Here is a 23,949-nt window from a genome sequence, read left to right as displayed (position 1 = left end):
TATTTGAAAGAGATATTTAATAGATCCAGCGCCCTCTTGGATAGTGAGCTGTGCTGTGGCAGAGGTAACATTTTAAATGAATTTGGGAGCTTAATGCCATTTCACAAGAGAAGGACTAAATATAAATAAATAGATCACCAGTTTTAAGCTAGTTCTCACTGACCAAGACATCTGTGGCTTAAGGCCGTATACTTAAAACCAAGCAAAATTTTATTTTATGCTGTCCATGATAAATTGCCACAAAGGCTCTTGATCTTTTTTGATAAGTTTAGATGGTAATAGCATAAGACATGGAAGTCCACTGATGATTGCTTTTAAGTGTAGCAGTGCAAATATGACTGCTGGCTCAAGATGTCATTGCATTTGCAGTTTAACTAAGATAGTTAAAATTATAATGTGAGATGTCTAGTTATTTCTGTGTTCTCGAGTATTAAGCTTTTGGGTATATAAGAAAAAGTGAATGAAAGTTGTTATTTCACTAACTACTTGATCTTTACTGCATGAAATCTTGAATATATAAGCAGTCTTCTCCTTCACAAGGTGCAGGATTACATAAAATTTTGAAGTGAAAGAACAAAATTGTGAATAAACAAATACATCAGTTAGAAAGTAAATTAAGAAAACCTAAAATTCAGTAATTGCTGTCTAGCGTATGTGTCTCCAGTTTTCATCTGTGAGCTAGCTTGACATGTAGCTATGCATTCCTTATACAGCTTGATTTAATACAGAGCTGATTTATTCCAGATAATGTTGTCTTGGAATTAACTTTGCTTAACTGCAAAGGTCTACAGAGCTTTCTTAGTGTATGTGGAATATGTGTTTAAAAAACCCCAAACAATATCAGGATGTCCTGCTGAGATCAGAGCTGAACTGTTGTTAGTTCTTTCCAAACTAATATCATAAGGCTGCCTCTGAAAAGAATTGTGAAGCAGAAAAAGTGTCTCCAGATCATACATGGCATGTGGCTCTTCTAATCTTGAGAATAGCCTTAATATTTCCGTGGGTGATAGGTCTCACTTATCACACACCTCTATACCTTCAATAAGTGAGGCAGAGATTTTACAGGCTTAGTTCTTTGAGTCTTGTTTCTTTATAGTCTGTTGATTAAAATTAATTCTTTGAAACTGACATACTGATAGCCGTAGTTTTGTACAGTCTGTGGCTGGACAGTTGGCTGTGGTTATGTAAATGATCAAAAGTGCTGAAAAGTCAACCATTTTCCCCCTTCATGCTTGTTAAAATCTAAAGTCCACAATAGCTGTGTGGTCTGCGTTGTGTTTAAACAAGTATCTGCTGCTTCAGCAGCTTTGAGCAAGTTTGTTCTCAGTTTCGCAGTCATAACTGTGTTTTGAGCACTGACAGTAAGACAGTGCTTCCTGCTGAGCATTTGACATTTGACAGCAAGACAGGGCTTCCTGCTGAGCTGTTTGAAGCATGTTGTGGGATCCATCTAGCAAAATTGTTTCTGAATTACTTCTTTTAGGATGTTGGTGGAGGCTGGTTAGAAGGAAAAAACAGCCAAGGCGAGAGAGGACTTGTTCCAACAGATTACGTTGAGGTAAGTGACTACACTGCTCTGCACTAAAAAAGCAGAACTACTGAACAGGCTGTCCTCTGGTTTGCTGATCAGACTGAAATGCTCAAACAGAAAGCTTGGAATACGTAATCTCATTGTAGCAATCGTAGCTGGCTTTGGAAACCAGTTGCAAACATGCCATTCAAAACTACTGAGCTTCTTAGTGGTTTCCCAAAAAATGCAACAGAAAGTTGTCTATAGTAAATAATGCTGATCTGCAGAACATGAGTTATTTTGAAAATGCTTTGGTTTTTGGGGGTCTCATAATCCAATAATTGGGTTTTATTCCTGTTGAAGATGCAAATATGGAAGTGAAATGAGAAACTGCAAGTTTACATTGGTGTTGCTGTGGCAGATTTGCCACACAATCATAAATCTCTGGAATGCAGCCACATTTCTGGGGCTCAGGATATGGGTTACCAAATTCAGGGACTACTCATCTTCTCACTGAGGGCCTCTGCTGTCTCTTCAGTGCATGTTGTTCTGACTTTGGTTTAAAGACTGGTGGTATTATTTCGGGGATGGAATGGGATTTCAGTGCAAAGGTTGGAATCTAGTTCACTCTTGGCCCAGTGTCTGTCTGTGTGCAGGTTTCTGGTTAGGTGGGTGATGACCTTGGCTGTAATTTCTGCAGCCTCTTAAAGCATGTGCCTCTCTTCCTTCACCATAGCTGTGTTGATTTAAAAAAAACAAAAACAAGAGCGTGGGGAGGAGGGGAATAGGGGGAGGGAAATCAGGATCATCCTGGCTCACATGACCCTGTGTTTTTGCTTCAGTTGGTTTGCTCATGGTCTAGTAGCTTTTGGCCCTCCAAACCTACTGTCCCAAGTCCATCCTCTGAGTTCCCAGTCTCCAAGCAGTCATGTTAACAACCTTTAACCCCTAAGGAATTTATAGATATGTGTTCACTGCCACAACAGTCTTGTATGTTACAGTTATAAGGCAAACCAGTTCCATCTGGTGTGGAAGTAAATCCTCCTGAGTATCACATCAGTTTCTTGTAAAAAATTCTATTGAATTTGAATTTAGAAAGGTTATATGCAAATATCTTAAATTCCAGTGATATGAATGTTAGGGGGATTATATATGATAAAGCATAATTTGGTTAATTGAAGCATGGATAATCTTTTGCAACTTTTTCCATTTCAGATTATAAGTGATGGTGCAAAAGATGGCATTAGCTGTGGTAACTCATTAGCCGACCAAGCCTTTTTTGATTCCCTTTCTTCAAATACAGCTCAGACCAACTCTGCTGCCAAAAGCAGTAATCAGGTATGTCTTGTGGTTTTTTGGGCACTGTAGGCATGGAAAATTTTGTTGACGTAATTGCTTGCTGTACTGTATTTGTGAACCTTCATAAAAGTACTAATTAAAGTAATTGTGTTTTCATTAGGGAACACTTTTGTTGAATATTAATGATGTGTGTGATGGCTCAGATACTGGAAAATATAGTAGTCTTAACACTTTCAGAATTTGAGCATTTTTATTCTTTCCAGTCTGCAGTGATATAAATCTGTGACTACTTCAGTCTCTCTAAGTGCACTCCTAGCAAATTAATTTTCAAGCTACTTGTTTTAGTATGCTAACCTTATTAAGGCACCAGAGCTTTCTTTTTTAGTGTCTAATAGAATTGGGTCATCTATACATCATCAGTTAGAGTGAATGGAGATATTTCTTTTTCAGAATTTGAGTAAGAGTTGTTTCTTGGTTTAAAAAAGATGAAGCAAGTTCATGCATTGTCAGTTGGAGAAGAGGCTGACTTTGGTTTCACTGCAAGAATATTTTTGTCATTCTATTCATAGCTTTTTGCCTGATGCATCGGTTCATTAAGCAGCAAATATTTAGTTTCAGGTTAGATATCTGAGGACACACGTTATCTTAAACACAAGCTGTTTATTATGGTCTACAGACTGGTGCAGGTCCCACATGTAGGAAGTTAAACATTTCAAAGTCCATAGGTCAACAGAAGAACAAAATCTGCTTTTTCCCAACAGCAGCATGTAAAGGTCTTTTGTGTTGGAAAGTAAATGCTTTACTTATGGTAAGGTCTGGGGACACACACCTGGTTTGCAGGTCAGTTAAATATCAGTTATTAATTTTCTTAATTGCACCACAGGACTTTGACATGAAGCGAGATATTTTGAAAACTCTACATGGGGTATTTTTGTATGACAGTGAACATTGCTGTTCATTGACTGTGTAGTGTTTGATTTGTGCTTCCTTGCAGTCATCTGGACAATGCCAGGATTTTTATTCTGTGATCACATGTTCTCACTAGAAAACTCCAAACCTCCCTGTGAATGTCTCAATGTTTATTTTTTTTTAATTGATGGCCGGTTAATATGTAAGGCTAAATGAGAACTCTTCAAATGTGTCATGAATTTTTCATATCAGACTGAGCCAATAGTACTGGTTATAGGTTAGTTTTCCCTTCCCAAATTACTTAGGGTAATTTGACTGCAGGGTGGGGAACCTCTTTGCTTCTGTGCTGTTTGCTACCCTTGCCCCATTTCTTCCTGCTGTAGAGTTTCTAGCAAAACTTTACTTCTGAGGAAGTTTGAGATATTTGCAGCAGCTACTTCTGCCAAATCTGAGCACCATTTCACAGAAGAGAATCATAGCTTAATTTGATCTAGGAAGAATTACTTACTAATGTAATAGACAGAATGTTTTGAATGGTGGTAGAGGTATCTGTCAGAGCTTGTTCTGTGCTGAACACAAGGTGCTTGTGCTTGGAGGAGGGAAGAAAAAAGCTCTTGCCTGTATAGAGGGAAAGGTTAGAATAAAGGTATATATTATATTCTAAATAACAGAATTCCTCTGGCAATCTAGTCTTGGAAGTTGCATTTCTAGAGGATTGAAAAGCTTGAAAATATGGTCACTTTACACTGTAGTTTACACAGGATCAACAGTATGATGTCCCTGTAATACATACAAATTGCAGGGTTTTTCATAAGTTTTGGAAAAGAGTAACTTCAGGAAAACAGCTTGTCACATCTGCATCAGTGCCCTACTCTTGTAAGTATCCTACTCCTCTCAGTTATTCTTTGGATGCTGTGTGAGACAGCTGGGAGAACCAGTGTACTATAGTGCATTATGGTAAAATGATATTGCTGACATGAATAGGGAGAGAGGAGGACAGTGTGCACCTGGATGCAGTCAAGGCCATGCAAGATGCAGGGGAAACAGATTTCATCCGGCTGGTGTCTTTGGGTCTTCAGTGTTCCTGTTTCTTTCATAGGAGGAACCATTCTGTTGTGCGGTCAAGAATTTATGTCAAAGGTTATTTTCATTTTCTCAAGTATTTTCTTCTTTAACTGAGTTCAGTAGATGCTGTTTGGTTATATGTATTTTCTAGAAAATTGTAGATCTTGATTTGAAGACAAATTTCCCCAGCCTCTGACATATATCTGGTAGTTTTTTCTAGTGGCTTATTGCTAATGGGATTTTAATTTGTATACTAAGCAGTCTGGATGCAGTTCTGGCTTCCACTTTTGGCTGCTAGGCATTTCTCCCAGATCAGAGAGCTCTCAAGTGCAGGCATTTCCTCCTTGCAAAAATTCTATGGCTAATTGTCTTCTTAATTAAAAATTCTGCCCATTCATTCTGTCTGTCTGGTGCAGGACCCTTTTTTCCTGCTCTCAGAAAAAAAGCAAGCTGTCTTCTGCAGTGACTTAGGTTTTGTAACGTGTTTGTGAAGCGCGTGCCTCACTCCTGTGTACATCCATGGCATGGTGTCAAACAGATTTGATGTTGCTGCTCTGGTGTAGAAAGGGTATGAACCTTTTTCCAAAATGTATTACTCTAAATTTGGTTGTGATAACATTTATGTTTTTCAGGACAAGTTCTCTGAGGCACTTGGGCTTGATTTGAGTTCAGATGCACAGTTGCGAGCAACTGACAGTCTGTTCAAGTGCGTTAATGACTGACTAGGTCAATATGCAAAGCTTTTCATCCTAGACTAATCTCACATTCAGGCTGTGGAGAATTAAGAAAAATGACAAATTATGTGTCAGTGTAAGGGACATAAATGCTGGAGGTGGCACAGTAGTAGAAACTAAAATGTTTGCAGATAGATTAGTCTGGTAGATTGAATAAGAAGTAGCAGCATTCCTAAATGCTGACGTTTGATGGTATCTATTATATTTTGCACTAACATGGGGTGGCAGGGGGTACAAGTTTATTACAAGAAGTCTTTATAAAAGCAATTCTGAATAAACAGGATGATTTAGGACTTTTTCTTACTACTACTGTATTGAAGAAATTGCTTTCTGTAAACACTGTCACTCTAACACACACACACAGTTACACAATGCCCCCACTCCCCTATTTCAGTAAGTCAGAAGATGTTTTAATTCTTAGAATTCCTTCCATTCTTCTAATAGTAAGTAAAAAAAACAAACCAGGTTGTTGTGTAGTCTTTCAGTACCAAGCTTTATTAAAAATAATAGATCTGGCTGAGTTGAAATGGGAGTGTGGTGCTTTTCCTGTTTCTATTTTTAGGAGACCAGTTAAATCACAGTGTTGGTGTTTAACCCTGGTAGGCAGCTCAACCCACTCAGCAGCTTATTACCACCTCAAAGGGATGGGTAGTCAGAAGGGTAAACATGGGGAAACTCTTGGATTGAGATAAAGACAGCATAATAGGTAAAGCAAAAGCTGCATATGCAAGGAAAGCAAAATAAGGAATTGATTCACTGCTTCCCATGGACAGTCAGGTGTTCAGCCATCTCCAGGAAAGCAGAGCTCCATCATGCATAACCATTACTTGGGAAGACAAATGCCCACTCAAACAACTCTCCTCCTTCTTCCCCCATCCCTTTTGCTTTCCAGTCAAGCAAGAGGCTTTTGGTTTCCTACTCTGGTAACCATAACTTTTTGGTGTTAAGAAAACATCAACTCACATACTGCCCTACTCCCTGTCTGTGTTTTCCTAATAAGGTTTTTGTTGTTGTTCAGTAAATAATCTCCTGAAAAGTAATTAAAAAGCAATTTCTTTTCCTTCCTTTTCTTCCCTGAGACTCAGTAACCACAGCAACACTTTGATACTGTACCCTGCCTGGGTTTGCCACATATGTAAAGTGACAGTAGAAAAGGGGCACAGAGATACATCCTAAGGAGAATTCCACCTGACCCTTGGCAGTTCACACTCTCCAGCTCATTCCTTGCATCAGTGGTGTCCCAGCAAAGGCTGCCTTTGTAAAATTTGCAGCTGCTCTTTTAAGGAGCTGTCTGAGAAGATACTGGGGACATCAAGGCAATCACAGGAAGCAGCGAAGATAATTAAACACAAAATGCGGGGAAATAAAACTTACTCATGGTGACTATTTACATACTCCGAAGAAGATGAGCAGATAGGAGAATTCAATGTTGCATCTGCCCATAGCATTTGTGGTTTAATGTCTGAAAAGCTTTGAAAAAATTATTCAAGAAAATACAATTTAAGGAAGCCTTAGTTGCCAAGGATGGAGGCTGTTGCTTGGCTTTTGTATGAGTCTTGTCCTATTTTGACCTGGTAGCTCTTGGATAGAGCAAAGAGAATGACAAATCTTTCTTCTCTGTCAATCCACTGTTTCTCTGAGTGGCAATGCAGGGTGCTAATTTTAGACTGTCATTTGGAACAGCCAGTGACTAAGTATATCAGCATTTATGGTATTTCTATTTGTTAGAGTTGCATATATATTTATATATTTATATATTTTAAAGTAAGTTACCTGTATACTCTGTTGGTATTGGAATACTATTGCAATAATGGCACTGAAATGAATATAAATTTTGTCAGGTTAAACCAAGTGACCCTGACAAATACAGTGAACAAAAAAATTGTCATTTTTGATGAAAAAAGCTGAACGATTTTTTCTCTTATAGTATTTCTTTAATGCTGAGTTTCTTCCAGGGGCTGTAGCAGTTAAGGGCATTCTGTTTCACACTTTTATAGTGATTCTCATTGCAATTGAGCAAGACGTTATTAGCTTGGTGGCATTTGGAGCCCTCCTAATTTAAGTATGTATGGAAAGACAATTAAAATGTAAAACTCATTCTGAGTGGTCTCCTCCAGCTGGGTTGGTTTGGGGTTTTTTGTGGTGGTCAAGGCTAGTGCTCATCTAGTCATTGATGTATTTGCATTTATTTTGCTAGTGTTTAAGGTTCAGAGACTGCTGTTTTACCAGCAATGATCTCTCTTCCCCTATCCGGAACTACAACTTGTGGTGGTTTTTCATTTATCTAACTTAAAATGTTTTAGAAGTTGTGAACAAGCGTGGGCTCTCTGTTTAATTATATTGTTTATCTGAATTATTTAGATTTTGTTACAACTATATTGGCCCAAGCTAATTCTTCTTATTAAGAAGTTAAAACACTATCTGTACCGTAATTTCATTAGTGGTCTGTAGGCAGACTGTGTGTACAATTAGCCATGATGTAGTCTAGCTGTTTACAGCCTGTGTACCTTGCAGGCTTGAATGTAGGATAGAAATGTTACAAATTTTAGTAGAGTGTATATTTTAGTTTGTATGGTTTCTCTTCCCTTCTCTCTAGAGCTCAGTATAGCCTTTTATCTTTCTTTTTTTTCCCCTCTTTGCAGAGTAGAAAGCAAATATTAAAAATGTATAAATGAAAATAAATTGGAGTACTGCCTGTTTCAGGGTGGAAGGGGATCACAGCTACGTTGACGTAAGAGCTGTAGATGTGGCTTCCCTATATTCAAGATACAAAAATAGTTCTTGTACCAAACTGTGAGTTGCATTAGTAGAGGAGTTTGTTCCCTTTTCTTGACACTGATTCTCTAATCACTGCCAAGTCTAGTTATCTATGAAGATGACTGTATGGCTCTTAGTTTGGGCTAAAATAAGTATCCTGAGTGTTCGCATTTTTGTGAATTACAGATCATTCTGTTAATTCCTGTTGACCCTAGAGAATCCACGTGTTTTGTGTCTTCAGTTATGTTGTGGGCAGAGCAGCAAGGCCCTATGGGTAGGTACAGGAAGCATTTAACAGAAACCTCTTATGTTTGTATTGTTTTATCTAGTGGTAAGAGTGAAATCGTTTGGGATATTTTCTCTTTCAGAAGAAAAGTAAGATAAATGGACTCTTACGTGTGCAAAGCCCTTTCCCTTCAGAAAGCTGTGGGGCTTATGTACAGACAGGATGAATAAGTAGTAGTGAAAGTACGTAGTTTGATGTGCAGGAGCTGAGGCAACTCAAGTTACCTGGTGTGCAGACATAAGCTGTTGAACATGGATAAGGAGGACACTAAGGAAGCTATTCCCAAAATTTTACTTCATATCTTTCACGCTTTTTGCAATGAAGTGCTGGAAAGGCAAATTGTCATTGTTAAATTTGCATACTGTAACTCTCCCTCCCTGAATTGCTATGAGCACCAATAAATGCTAAGATTGAAGTAAATAAATACAATGCTCCTATTAAGAGTGCAGTGTTCTATTTATGTGGAAATTCTGACATTTTCGTGTTACTGAATTTATATAACAGCATTTCTATTCTCTGATGATTGTGTGTGTAGTAAACCAGAAGTGTCATCACAGGAAATGTAATTCACTTGTACTTGACCAAGTCCAGTTTGTCTTGTTAAACCAGTATGCTAAATTATCATATAAAATACACAGGTAAGGTCACCATGGGAGTTACAGACACAGTTGTAACTTCTAGTTCTTGTTACACATAATGACAGTATAAAATGCTCCGTTGCTACATGTGATTTGAAAGCAACTCTTTCCCCTCCACCATCTCAATCACAGTATTGCATTCAGACTCATAACAGGAATTTGTGACCAACTCTCATTTAAGCGAAGTACAAGGCAATGGCTTCTCTACAGTACTGGAAACAGTGGCTTGCTTGCTTTGAAATGAATCACATTCACATATTAAAAAATAACCATCCAACATATGACAGTGATTGTACCAATTCCAATTATAGAGTTGTCTTGAGAATTTTTGTGGATGACCCAGGGAATGCAAAGGTTTAAGCAGGAAGTTGTTAAACTGCTGTAATACTGTGATCACTGCTTGCCTTCATTTGCACTCATACCCTCAGGCAAAATCTGACTATTGAAATAGTTTTCCACAATTTTCAGTGTTGGTATGCTTTTTTTTTCCTTGTACGATTCACAGAATTGCAGAATGGATATGGTTGGAAGGAACCACAGTGGGTCATCTGGTTCAATCTCCCTGCTTAAGCAGGGTCATCCTAGGGCACGTGGCACAGGATTGTGCCCACATGCTTCTTGAGTATCTCCAGTGAGGAAAACTCTATAACCTCTCTGGGCAATCTGTTCCAGTGGACAGTCACCCACATTGTAAGGAAATTCTTCCTCATGCTCAGGTGGAACTTCCTGTGCACCAGTTTCTGTCTGTTTCCTCTTGTTCTATTGCTCAGCAGCACCAAGAAGAGCCTAGATCCAAACTCTTGGTACCTTCCCTTCAGATACTTACAGACATTGGTGAGGTCCCCTCAGTAATATCTTCTCAAGGCTGAACAGGCCTCCCTCAGCCTTTCCTCATAAGAGAGATGCTCTAGTCCCTTAATCAACTTCGTAGCCCTCCTTTGGATCTGCTCCAAGGGCTCCATGTCCCTTTCGTACTGAGGAGCCCACAACTGGACACAGCCCTCCAGATGTGGCCTCACCAGGGCTGAGTAGAGGGACAGGATCACCTCCCTCCACCTGCTGGCAATGCTCTTCCTAATGAACCCAGGATGGCCATCTTTGCCACCAGGACACACTACTGGCTCATGGACAGCTTGGTGTCTACCAGGACCCCCAGGTCCTTCTCTGCAGAGCTGCTTTCCAGCAGGTCAGCCCCCAGCCTCTACTGGTGCCTGGAGTTATTCTTTCCCAGGACTCTGCACTACTTTGTTTTCATTTGACCTCTTTATTTCATTGAAGTAGCCTTGTGGTCTAGTAGTTTGGCACTGACAATATAAAGAATGTTTTAACTTGATAATGGTGACAATTTTGTCAGCCCTCCTGTGAGCATTTCTTCTAACCTGCACACTTCGTGTGCCACGTGGCACACGAGTTGCACAATCCCCTTCACCACAGCAGACAGCAGGGGGCTAACTGCAGTGTGTCGTTTGTGGTTTCCTTCCTGATTTTTCATTTGTTTGCTTGGTTTTTGTTTGTTTGTTTTTGTTCACTGAGCACTTACTTTAAAGTGGAATCATGGGCATTTGTAATTGAAAGTAATAAACTTAAAATACACAGTAATACTCTTCAATTCCTCCAAAAAAAAAAAAAAAAGGCAACTAGGGAAACCCCTCTCATCTGTTTCCAAACAAAAATAGAGTGCTTTTCCCAAAAATGAAGGATAAAGCCGTGTTTAATCTTCATAGCCTGATTCTCAGATGTCTAGAGAACGTCAAAGAGGAACAGGGAGCTTTTCTTCTCTTTCTGGCATTGCTGTGAATGCTACTTGGGAAACTGTCTGAAATTTCTCATCTGTGTTTCAAGAGTTGAAATCAGCTTAAGAGAAGACAAGGGTATAAAGAAGTGACTTGATTGCCATTTACATATGCAGGTGTGAGTAACAAAGACAGAAGCGTGAGAGAGCTCCATTGAATAAATTATATAGGATTTTTAGTGGCTGAAAGTTGAAACTAAGCAAACTCTAATTAAAAAAAATTATTTCCTTGAAGCAGTCAGAATGACAATAGTTGTGTTTCCCCCTTCCCTCATCCTATCACTGAGTATTCTTTACACGAGTCTAAATTATGTATCTTTCTAAAACACTGTTCTGTACTTCAAAGATGGATTTTTTTGAGCTGAATCAGAAGATGGTAGATGGAAATCTTGTGCCTGCACTGTGCACAAGCAATGCAGCCCCTAGCCCAGTTTGGTTGTGAATAACCTTACAAGTAAGGAAATGGGATTGGAAGCAGGAAAAGAACATAAAGGTAACTGCTCTGCTCTTCGTGGTAGCATCTCAGTTTGTCCACTGGTAGTTTAGATTTACTTTGGGCTGAAAGCAACGAGTGTGTAGTGGATGTGCCTTGGCTTTGTGTGGTGAGCCGGAAAAGCCCAGCTCCAGTGCAGAAACTAAGTTATGAAGGGGGCAGTGAGGCTGGTAGTGGAGGTGTTGAACAATGGTTTCCTCTGGAAGGAAGTGAGAAGACAGGAGCAGCTGGGGAACAAATGGGTTCCTAGGACGGCATTGCTACAGCTTCCTTGCCAGCTGCTTCTGGAGGTCATGTCACTTTCAAGTATTTATCTGCAGGAGCATTCTAGTAGGTAAGTCTGTAAGGCTGGTTATTCTTTAAAATCTAGCCTATCTCCACTTTTGCTTTTCCTAGAGGATTTCTTTAAGGATGTTTATGTTGTACTGTAGAAAAGAGGGCCTTCCTTCAGAAGTGGAAGAAATGCCCTGGACCACACTGCTAAAGTGAATACCTATCAAGAAGAAAGCTTAACCATAAAATATCGTGGGTATGGCATCTGCTTCAGTTATCTGTTAATGTGCACACTTGTTCTATCTTAAATGCAGCACAGTGAATGCAGTTCTGTGATTGCTGCAGAGTAGGCTTTTAGTCCTTTATCATTCTTCCTGGAGAAAAACACTTGATTTTTAAGGTGTCTGTCTATATACTCACTTAGCTGGATTTTTTTAATGTATCTATCAGAGATTGCTATCCAAAGAACTTTAGTGTAATGTCGGAGTATGCTTAAGGCTTTGTTTCCATGCAGGTAACTAAGGCAGCTATAAAACTGGAGAGGTATGTTCATTCCTGTGAGCTATTCAGCTGAGTCACCTTGACTTTTCTTGTTTTCTGCCGTTGCTCTGTGCTGTCTATCTCTTTTAAAGCCCTCATCAAGAGCATAACACTTCTCATTGCAGCTTTGGCTGTCATGAACTTCCCTTGATCTGATCAGGCTTACTTTTGCTACTCACTGCTTCAGCATGGCTTCTGTCTCTGAGTAGATTTCAAGGTGTATTCCTTGCCGTTGGAGGTCATTATTTTTGATGGCACAGTTACCTAGGTGTTTTTGGGTACTTAAATTAGTTTTACCATCTGAACGTTGTGTTTGTTTGGGCTTTTGTCCTTCAGGAGTAGAATGGATCTATTTGTCCATCAGGAGCATGCATTAATATGAGGAAGGAGTCTGCCAGAAACAAATTAGTTAGCCAAGAGATCAAATAAAGATTTTTAGCCAGGGCAGAGAGACACCTCAGTCCTTATCTTAGTTTTATGGTCTATAGCTTTGAATTCTCTGAAAAGTAGCAAATATGTCACTTCTATTTAATCAATGATTCATTTGGTAAAGATACTGACATTCCATTTCCAAGCTGAGGATTTTTCTGTTGTGGTGGATTTTTTTCTCATTCAACTATTATTAGATCTTTAAAATTCTAGACTTCTCTTCCCATCCCCCAGGCCCCACCACAAATGATCTGTTTCTGTAGTGAGTTTGAATCTGCTCTTCCTGGAATCCTCTTACAGCATTCAGTAATGGTTCCCTCTGTTGTCCATTCCTGACATAGCTCTTCTGTCTTGTTTTTTCTCATAGAACAGTAGGAGTGAACAAGTCTGTAGTAGTGCACAAAAGGGAAAATCAGCTGCCTTTTAGGAGTTTATCCTTGAATTTAATCTCACTGTACTTGTTTGATGTTACCTTGGAGAGTAGAGAGATACAATGCTTCATTTGAAGGCTGATTAGTTTCTTAGTTCTGTGGTGTGGCATTTCTTTTTGTGTGCATTTGAGATGGCTTGAATACTTGGATATTGGGTGTGCTCTATGACATATTGACTAAATATCAGCTTCTTGCAAGGGCTCTTCACCTTTTTTGTGATGACTAAGGAGAGATCAGAGGATTACCAGTTTCAGTTATGGAAAACTAAAGGTGTAAGAATGTGTAATTTAATTACTTGCAAAATACTTTCTGGTTAATTTAGGGTTTATTCAACCACAGCTAGGCCACATAAATGGCTTCTTGTATGGAAATTGTCAGCTGTTGATATCCTCAGAACTGCTGACTGGAGCCAATATTACCCTTTGTTAACTGGTATGTCTTTATTTGGTCCTCCATGATGCAGGCCTGATTCCTGATCCCTTTTCCATGTTTACTGATTGTTGACTACCACTTAGGAGTGTCCACAATCTGTGGGCATGTAGGAAAATATTTCAAGAAAGGTGAAGGGAGTCCTGTAAGTGCTCTTTGAAAGTTGTTGTCTATATATATACATCCTCAAGCCATCTCTTACCCTCTTCCCCAGTGCTTCAGAAGGAAATGAGGACTCTTTGGTTGAAAGGAACAGAGGGGGAAGTAGCGTATTCCACCCCTTTTATAGCCTATAGGTAGTACACCTAGGGGCAAGAGCTTATCCCAGAGCTTTCTTAGACACTTCAAAGTAAAATTTTTCTGATTTGAACAGTGCTTCCATATAGGTACATAGAGATAAGATATCTGAGATCACAATTTAGATAATATATTTCCCTTTGCTGTACAGCATCTAGTGTGTATCAGCATTTGTCTGCAAGTTTGATGATTGCTTTTGACAGTCATTCTTCAGTAGTGTGCCCAGTGCTAATATTATTGCCTTCCCCTTTTTGCAGCAGATTTTAAGGTTTCTTTGCCACTTACTCATGTACCAGATTTCACGTGAACTACTACAGAGAAAAGGAAAACTTGACTCAGTTTTTTGGCTATCATTGCACTTCTGGGCTTTCATGTGCTAGTGATCAGCACAAAATATATGGCCAAAGTATAGGCATATTATATATTATGCAAACTAGTCTTTTCTAGGTGCTCCAAGTTATGTTAGAAGCAATGCATGCTTTTCCATGTGGTTGGGCCCCAGCCCTGTGTGATTTCATTTAGCAAAGAGTGAATTCTGACTAATGCCATGTATGATTATTTCTCTCTACATAAACTCATACAAGGTGAATATCATAGGAAGAAAGCAGACTGATGTAAGCTACCAGCAAGTTCTTTGTAATTTGCACCAAGTAGCACTGTGTATCAGCTATCCAAAAATATTGCTCCCCCAGGGAATAGTGTTCTTGCATCAGTTACATCCTCCAAAAAATAAATCCACAAGCTATCACTGTAGAAGCTGTCCACATAATCTGTCTCTCTCTGTCAATTCCTAGAGACCCACTGACACTTGTAAGTCTTCTGAATGGTGATTTTTCTCCTCAGCTTGGGAGCTTGGTCTTAATTTCCAGATCCTGGGGATTGTGAATTTAAACATATAAAGGTGTTATATGGTATCAACATCATTTTTGAGTCTTTATGGTTTGGTAGTGTCTGTGAAATCTGACTGTCAGATGACTTTATCTGAGAAAAAACTGAAGGGAGAGTTCTTATTCCTAAGTAGAATGTCAAAGTTGAAATGAGAGGAGAGAATATTTAGTGGAGAAAAATGGGATGTGGAGTAACTGTACTTTTTTGTGTAAGAAACTTACTCAACATTTTTTGCAGACAATAATTCGGCTTTTAGTGGGAGTTTTATTAAGTTTCCTATATTGGCAAATGTTCTAAGATACATGTAAATGTTATAGTCTAATAGTAATTAATTTATATTAGGCACCTCTTCTTTTATATGCTGCTTCATGATAAAAATAATCCACTAGCATCAGTAGGATTTGAGGTTTCTTTTTACAAAACTCAGTTTCTCCCTCTGCTGAACAAGACAAGCCTTCTCAGCTTTGTTTGCTTTCCTTCCTCTTCTCTTTCTTCCTCCTACACTTTGGGTGTGTGGGTTTCAATATGTGTGCAGTTTTTCTTCCTGCCAGCAAGTCTCTGCACTAAGTGTCTGAAGTAGGCTACACTTAACTAGTCAATGATTTTTCAAAATGTAGTGTTAAAACCAAGGAGCTGAGCAGGATGCTAAGCTATTAATCCAAGATGAACTTGCCAAATGCAGTAGTTAGAGACATGTCTGCTCTGCACTCCTTCGCTGAGGTTTCCACCTCCACAACAGAGGGGGTGTGTGATTACCTTCACCACAAGCTTATGCTGAGAGAGTAGGTCTACAGGGAGATACCAGACTGTTCCCTGGCAGATGTCTATTTTCTTCCCCCATCTCCACTGTGAATGAGTTAAGCTCTGACATGGAAGCTCAGCAGGGTTATTGGGCTTTAACTCCCTAACTGCTGCACCAATAGTGATAGTGTGGGTGGGCAATTTAGTATTTGCTTTTAGTAAAGCCACTAATCTGCGTTGATAAAATAAGTATTTGCAAAAACCTCATTCTTGAACTTCTGAGTTCCGGTTTTAAATGTGCTAATTAGCCCATGGCTTTAGGTAATTAATAGTTCACAAGTACCATACTTAAGGTGTCAGTGTAAAATAATTATCATGGATGAGATTGCTTCCTAACACTGTTGCAACAAATAATTTAATTTCCCTGAGGAGAAGCACACTTATTAGTATGTATTGGTGTCACACTGCTGGAAAGCTGATCAGTTCTTCCAGGTCCTTGCAGCATGTAAGAGTTGTGTAGCTGGAAATGCAAGATTTGGCAGCTGCTTCTAAATCAAACAAGTGAAGTTCTGAATGCAAACTCAGCTTACCAGCAGGAGATCAAAGACTTAAAGAAGAAAGTATGTGGTTGTTGCTCATTTCTTCAGCAGCTCAATTCTTCTTTACTTTTGTCTTTATACAACGTAGGCAAGCATTGCCAATGATCCTTGGTCCAGCTGGAATGTTGGGAAGTCTGGGAACTGGGATAATGGAAATGCTGTTGACAGCTGGGCAACGAAACCTGAAAGTGCAGCTGGCCAGAGGAACAGTGCTTCAAATAACTGGGAGGCAGCAGCAGCATTTGGTCATCCACAGGCATATCAAGGACCAGGTGTGTTAATAATGCTCTATTTCTTTAAATAAATTAGAGTAGGTGGACAGTAGAGATAAGAATTATTTAATCTTTCATAACTATAGACCATGGCTTATTTAAAAAACCAAACAAAACCATTTTTCTAGTAGCACATTGCCATGTGGGTAATCTGGACACTAGAGTAGTAAGGTTTTTAAAAATTAAATATTTTTTTAAAAAGCAGATCCACAGTAACAGACAGCTGAAACTTGTATGGAAATCTGACAAACCAAAGTCTTTGGCATGTATGGTCTATTCTCAGACACATTGTTCAGCTTGCATAACTGGAACTTTTAAAATCCCTTAAATTTGTGCTGTCAGGCCTTTGAAGGAGTAGTTTCTTAAATGCTTAATTTTAAGAAGTGACTAGCCTTTCAGAAGGCTTTTTGTGGTAACATCCTAAATTAAGGAGAGAACCCCTAACTGGGGAATGCTAACCTGGAGTCTGTGAATATGGAACACAGTTGAATTCATCTTAACACACCTTAATCTCTTCTTCCTTGTTTATTTTCTTTTTCTTTTTCTTTCCCTCAGTGGAGTTCTAGTGCAGGTTGTATTTGGTGGAGATAGTGGTAATTGAGGAGGAATCATAAAATAGAAAGCTGAACCCGATTTTAATATATTTACCTGGTTGGTTATTTGTATGTGAGTGCTGAAGAACCTACTTCTGCTTTTGAAGACAAATTATGTAACTTTCTCCTTTCCCTATCCCCTGACCCCTCCTGTACTTTAGCAGCTGCTGATGACGATGACTGGGATGATGACTGGGATGACCCAAAATCAACTTCACCATCTTACCTTGGTTACAAGGAGACTGAGGCATCAGAGCCTGGGGGGGTCCAGCGTGGAAATTCTCGTGCAGCTGCTATGAAGTTACCACTTAACAAGTAATGGAAAATGCAGGGGAATGTGTATATATTGAAGAGAATTGGAATTTGTAAAGATGTGTAAACTTTCTTGAAATAAGCAATGTAAATATTACAGCTTTAGGGTAGAAGAGAAAATGGATTTGTAGTTCAGCGTACTGCGTGAACAGTCAGAGGACACAGATCCCTGAAAGCTTGAAAGTACATGACAAAGCTGTATATATTTTGGAGGTATCATAAAGGCAAATGACCCTTTGTGAGAGGCCAGTCTGATTCTTATTTATGCCTCAACCTATGTTATACGTGAGGTAAAGAAAAGTTACCTTAGGGTACATTCTGGGAGCTCTGTCCCCTGAGAGGCTTTGCCTGGCAGCCAGTCAGGAGAGAGAAAGCTTCCAGTGCTGGTCTGCAGGCAACCCTCCTCCCCTCGCTGGTGGGGCAGATCCCCGGATGCCCGGGAAAAAAGCGCGGGAAAAGTGCGCGGGAAGGCACGCTATAGGACAGCCAAGCGCATAAAAGCAGCTAGCTGTGTCACAACGAGGCCATTTTCTTTGGGTTTCTTGGAGGGAGCAGGGGTTCTCCCGGGGGGTCAGCTCTGTCCCCCTCGCCCCCTTCGCATTTTTCCTTTCCTGGCTGTCCTGTCTGCCCGTGTCCTGCTCTGCTTCACTGCGACAACCTTGTGCTCGCTGCTTCTCCGACGACGGAGCCATTGCTACCGCCTGCACCCTGCCTGCACCCTGCCTGCACCCAGCCCGGAGCTGCTGCCTGCAGCCACCGTGCTCCAACCCTGACCGCCTCGAGTCCTGTCCCTGATCTTGCGCCCCGGGAGCCACACAGACTCTCGTAGCTCACATCGCACACTCCATCTGCCAGACTCACCGACGGGGCGCCCAGGGTGCAGCAGGAGCGATTTGCCCAGTATTCTCTTTCTCTCTCTGTCTCTCTTTCCCTCTGTGTTGCTTTTCCTGTCCCACTTGGGTAGGAGCACTTACCCTTTCCTTACCAATAAACAGTTTTCAGATATAATAGTGCTGCGTTAGCACTGCATTTTTTTTTTTGTCCGAGAAATCCATTAAAAGAATCCTTCCCGAGTCCCCTTTTTAGAGCAGAATGGGACACCCTTTCACAGTGCCTGAACTTCAAGTCTTTAAAATTTAACTGTCTTTGACAGTTTGTTCTTAATGAAAGTCAAAGGTGGTGGATGGCTTGTCCATACAGTAGAAACTGATCAGAGATACTGCCCCAGAGTTCTTGAGCAACTTGAGTTTCTAGCGGGCAAAAGTTCTGTTCTGCTGTGTTTGTGCATCATCCAAGTTGATTCTTGAGCCACAGAAAGTTTGATTTTACGGATAAAAATCTTACAGTGGCATCAAGCTTTGTCAGGGTTACACTAGCATTATGTTACAGCTTAATGTTTGTTTATTCTGAAACTGCTGTTACTCTGGGAGTTAGTGTGTGGTAATCTCTAAGTGGATGAAAGCAGAGTGGAAAAAGATTGTAGAATAATGGTTGCTTGGGTATATAACTAAAATCAGCTGTCTCTGCATGACTAGTTAATTTTGTTCATTGGCCGGTTTTATGTCCAGTATTGCATGAGTATCTCTGCATTGTTGTTTACTTGTGAACTCACAAAAATACCTTATTTAAGAGATTTTTTTTGTGTGTGAAGTAAGTCCTGCTTTACTGCTCATGTGTCTGCAAGCAGGTTGGCAATATTTCAAGGGCCATACTTATCTTCCTAATTAGAAAGAGGACCACTATTTGCTTTTTATAGGACATTTTGGAAGACTTTAAGGACATTATAGTGATTTTTGTGATTGGTGGATAAATTATTTAAGATAACCCGTGTTTAGAAGCACTTGATAAATCTGCTGTTTGTCATTCTTTCAGATGATTGAATTCTTGTAATTTGAAATCCCAGGTGCATGAGCATCTGTGTGTGTGTAATTTCCAGAGAGGGTGGGGCTGCAGAGGAGTGACAGATGTTACTTTGCGTCTTCCTGTTATGTTTGGTATGATGGACTGCAGAGCACAAATAGCCCCCCTGCTCTGGAGGAAGGGGTCTGTATTACACAAACAGATGCACAGAGACACACAAAAAAAAGCTGGAAGTCAGTAGTTAAAACTTTTTCCTTTTTTCAGTGCAGATTGCTGGTTGTTAAAGTAATTTGCATAAATTCTTTTCTATACTTGAGAAATACTTAAGTTTCTTTTCCTATAATGGCAGGTAATTCTGCATATGTCAAAGGAAGGAGAATCTGGAATAAACTTATCACTTCATTTTATTGTTAGATTTCCTGGATTTGCAAAACCTGGAATGGAACAGTATCTGTTGGCAAAGCAGCTAGCAAAACCCAAAGAGAAGATTCCCATAATTGTAAGCTGGGGGCGTGTGCAATTTTTCTGTGTGGGTGGTATGGTTTGGTTTTGGGTTGCTTTTTTTGCATTGGTTGGTTGGGTGAGTTTTATAATCCTCCCCACCTTTCCCTGCTTTTTCAACTGAACTTTCATCCTCAAGATTGCTGTATGTATTTGGAAGAAATATATGTCAGAAGGATATGTGTATCAGAAGAAACTGATACTGGACATTTGTCTCCTTGTTTGCATCTGGGGCAACATGATGTATTTAAAGATAATATTTGCAATTTCTTACAGATTGGTGATTATGGCCCAATGTGGGTATATCCTACCTCTACATTTGACTGTGTGGTGGCAGATCCCAAAAAAGGTTCTAAAATGTATGGTCTTAAGAGCTACATTGAGTATCAGCTGACCTGCACTGTAAGTGTATCTGAAGCAGAATATTTTGTCTCAAAAATATGTATCATTTGTACATATAAATAATATAGTTTGTGTGACTTGGTAAGAGCATTGTAAGAGTAAGTGGTAGTTGTACCTTTTTCCACCAAGGATTTGCTTTGTTCTGGAATTTCAAGTTCTTCTGTAATAAGGCTCTAAATATAAATTTTACTTATATTCCATGTGGTAACCATTCTGGTCAAGCTCGTTTAATGTCTCTATGTGTAGATGCCTGTCCAAGTTCAGAGTTGTGTTTCTCTTACAGAACACTAATCGGTCTGTCAACCACAGATACAAGCACTTTGACTGGTTGTATGAGCGGCTCCTGGTTAAATTTGGATTAGCCATTCCAATCCCTTCTCTTCCAGACAAGCAAGTAACAGGTAATTATTCCCAGTTCTGAATCCATGGAATGGGAAATAAGGAAATCACTTTTTTATAACAACTCAGTTATAAAAGTTCAGTTATTTCTTACTGTTTGTTTTTCCTATTATTTTTAAAGAATGTGTCAAAGAAACGCCAACCTCTCACAATTCAAAACTTACCATGAGTTGTTATGACTGATTAATAATAAAAGATCAGTACTAAGAGAATCGCTTCAAAACTGAGATTCAATTATCTAGTCCATTGATTTAAAAAAAAAAAAGGTAATTTAAAGCAAAACCCAACCCCCTGGTTACTACGTGAGTTAATAATTACGATTGGAGAGAAGAGATAGCTGCTTATGTTCCATGTTTGCTGATTGGCTGGGCAAATGTCTTTGAGTGGGGTTTTATTGAGGGCTGGAGAGGGGTGTGCGTTGTGTTTGGTTTTGTTTGGGTTTTTCTCTTTTGCATTTGATTGTACATGTGTTATAGGAGCTTTGAAACAAAGTTCCTAGAGGAAAAGGAGCATCCCCTGACAAACTGGGATTTTGTGCTTCCAAGTGAAATGTTGCAGCTGTTTCTTCTCTTGCTTGTTTTCACACTTGATTTAAAAAGCATCTTTCATTTGTGCAGCATTCTGCTCTGGTTTGATATCTGTTCAGCTTGACCAAACTGTCTGAAGCATGTGGAAGTCTTTTGTTCTGACTTCAAGAATAGTAGGATTGGACCCTTTAAATGCACATAAGTTTAGTCATTGCAATAGAAAATGACAATGCCTGTGCGGTTTCAGTAGTCTCTGGCTTCCTTCCTACAAGTATATGTTAGAGTACATGTGAAGAATGGACACCTCTAGAGGAGGAAAATGCATTTCTTTAGCCAACTTCCACTTGTATGTTTTCTGGTAAGGTTTTTATACAGCCTGTAAGATAAACAGCCAAAACCAAACATACAAGCACCGGCATGTCGCCAACCACGTTGCTGTGGGCATCACTCAAAATGCAGCAGCTCTGCTGTGTTTGAAGAAAGCTAAGCATTGATGAAGTTACTGGGATAAATGCCGAGGAAACTGAAAAGTGAGGAAGTGACTTCTTCCCCTTAGCCTCGTGTTTAGAATTGACCAGCATTTTTATTTAAACATATGCATGCATGTCTACTAAAAAGAAACCAGAAAGACCTGATGGGGTCTCTAGATTTCATTGTAATTATATCTTAAAAGACTCAAGAGTCTGGCATTGCATCTTGGCAAAATCCATTGCCTGTGAATTTCTGTCTTCTGGAATGTGTGGGAGAGAATAACTAGCCTCATGCCAAAAAATTATTTCAAAAAAAAATATGTCTCTTTTTCTGCAATCATGAGGAATCTGGGAAAAGTTTCTTGTCTTTCATTGTGCTTAGGAGGCTTCTTTCTGAAGACTGTCTACAAAAGTATTTCTGTCTATTGGTCTTGACGGGAAGATTTTGTTAGGATCCTGGTTTTCATGACATACTGGTGATGATACGCTTAATGACCAGCATGTAAATTCCAACTGCTACTGTTCTGTTGTTTTGCGTTCCTTGCAGAAATGCTGTGGAGATTTCTGTATAGATTAAAAATGAAACAAAGGATTACTGAATGTCTCTTCTGTAGTGTTTGATTTTTTTCTTTTTTTTTGCTAATTTGCAGGAAAAATACCCATGCACAAAGTTCATTTTTCATTAGTTGTGTTATTTACCTGCTAGTCTTGCTAGTTTCCATGTTTGCAATAATAAAAAAAAACCCCAAACCACAAAAAACTTAACCTTGTAGATCTGCTGCCATAGTAACTACAGTAGAATTATATTGAAAGAGTACACATGTTCAAGGCTTTTCATCTGTGCTGCTATGGAAATTCGAAGAGTTGGGTGATGGAGAAATCTCTCTTTCCTTTCAAATTCTGTGCACTGTATGCTTTAGAAGTCTGATGTCATGCATTTTTTAAAACTGGAAAGGATTCTCTCAAGAAGACAGTTTGTGATAAAACTAAAATGTTATTATGCATACGCAGTGATGATGCATTACTGGTTTAAAAAAAAATGTTACATTTTTAGTTTGTGTTAAAAATTTATGAAGTACCAAAAGAATCAGTTACAGTCTTAGATGTATGTATGTATTCTAACCAGTTTATGTATATGATTTACTGAGATTTTTTGATTTTTTTTTTTTCCCCCAGTTTACCTATATGGAAATATATTTAAAGGAGGCACTGCTTTTTAAATCTGTGATTTGTATTTGAGTAATTTTAGATATTTTTGAGTAATCCAATTTCAATGTTTTTTCACCAGTTTAATTTCAGTGCTTTGTTAGCTTATGCATGGCAACTTGGACTGTAGTTTCTTTTTCTTCAGTGGTTTTGAACCTCATATTGACCAAAACTTTACTAGACTATATCAGAAAAACACCTGCATTCCAAGCCTGTGCCTGACTTTTCTCTAGGGTCACCTGAATACCTAATTTTTCCATCGAAATTTTTTTTTAAATTAATTGCGGGTGGGTATTACGATTTTTAATATTTCCTGACTATCTTAAAAAGGAGGAGAACTCTTCATCAGTAATCAGTATACTGTAATTTAAGGTTCTTTTGATTTGTTAGCATAATGGGCCATTCACTTGAGAGTTCGACCTGATGATCCTTGTGAGTGCATTCCAATTCAGGATTTTGTGATTCTTATAAGTTCTGAGTCATTAAATTGTTAATAACTAACCAGATGACTTATAGGTTGTTTCAATTTAAGTTAAAAAAAGAAACTAATTAAAAAAATCGGCCTATAAATCTAACAGTTATTGTTCAATGTGTAACAGGGCGCTTTGAAGAAGAATTTATCAAAATGCGCATGGAGAGGCTGCAAGCTTGGATGACGAGAATGTGTCGCCATCCTGTTGTCTCAGAAAGTGAAGTTTTCCAACAATTTCTCAATTTCCGAGATGAGAAGGTAGGAAATAAAGTTCACATGCAGACTGAGATTCAGGAATTGCTGTCCCCCCACAGTTCCTCGTCAAACCAAGAGTTCAGCTCTGTAGCCACCACGCTGTGGGCAGTAATGACAGGCTGGGAACTGCTAGGGCTCCTAACGCAGTTGATTGATCAAAACAAGGTGTAAAGTTGCTCATGTGAAATGCTGCACACCATTCCAACAGAGTTGTGCTCTTCAAAGTAGCTTTGTGGCCTTAAAAAGTAGCTTTTTTCCCTTAAAACTGTGTTTTAAGGGACAGTTCATGTCCTCCAGCAGAATAGGAACATATACAAATTTTTTTGGCTATCTCCCTGCTCTGCTGGATTTACTAATCACTGTGGTCTTCTGAGTGGTGCTGCTTTGCTAACAAAAGCTACTTCGTAGAAGATCTAGGTTGTGTGTGATCCTGTATTATATTTAAAAACAACACCCTGCCCCCATCCCTGTCCCCCAAAACCACAATTTTTTACTGAAATGGGTTGTAAAAACATATGCTGCAGTCTTATCTGATATAACCAAGCATTTTTTATCCACACACACACTTTA

General features: G+C 39.2%; 1 protein-coding gene across 1 annotated transcript in view; it reads left to right on the top strand.

Moving 5' to 3' along the window:
* Positions 1-23,949, top strand: part of SNX9 (sorting nexin 9) — a 61,412-nt gene that overhangs the window by 18,671 nt on the left and 18,792 nt on the right. Inside the window, exons 3-10 of the mRNA XM_085055778.1 lie at positions 1,484-1,558; positions 2,726-2,848; positions 16,199-16,382; positions 17,137-17,290; positions 19,562-19,646; positions 19,925-20,050; positions 20,334-20,451; positions 23,252-23,382. Coding sequence (XP_084911904.1) covers positions 1,484-1,558; positions 2,726-2,848; positions 16,199-16,382; positions 17,137-17,290; positions 19,562-19,646; positions 19,925-20,050; positions 20,334-20,451; positions 23,252-23,382 — 996 coding nt within the window. The remainder of the gene's footprint in view (positions 1-1,483; positions 1,559-2,725; positions 2,849-16,198; positions 16,383-17,136; positions 17,291-19,561; positions 19,647-19,924; positions 20,051-20,333; positions 20,452-23,251; positions 23,383-23,949) is intronic.

Source organism: Lichenostomus cassidix, chromosome 3, assembly GCF_008360975.1.
Source record: "Lichenostomus cassidix isolate B80296 chromosome 3, HeHo_3.0, whole genome shotgun sequence".
Taxonomy (NCBI): domain Eukaryota; kingdom Metazoa; phylum Chordata; class Aves; order Passeriformes; family Meliphagidae; genus Lichenostomus; species Lichenostomus cassidix.
Note: the sequence above shows the minus strand (reverse complement) of the source record. Positions and strands in the feature narration are given on the sequence as shown.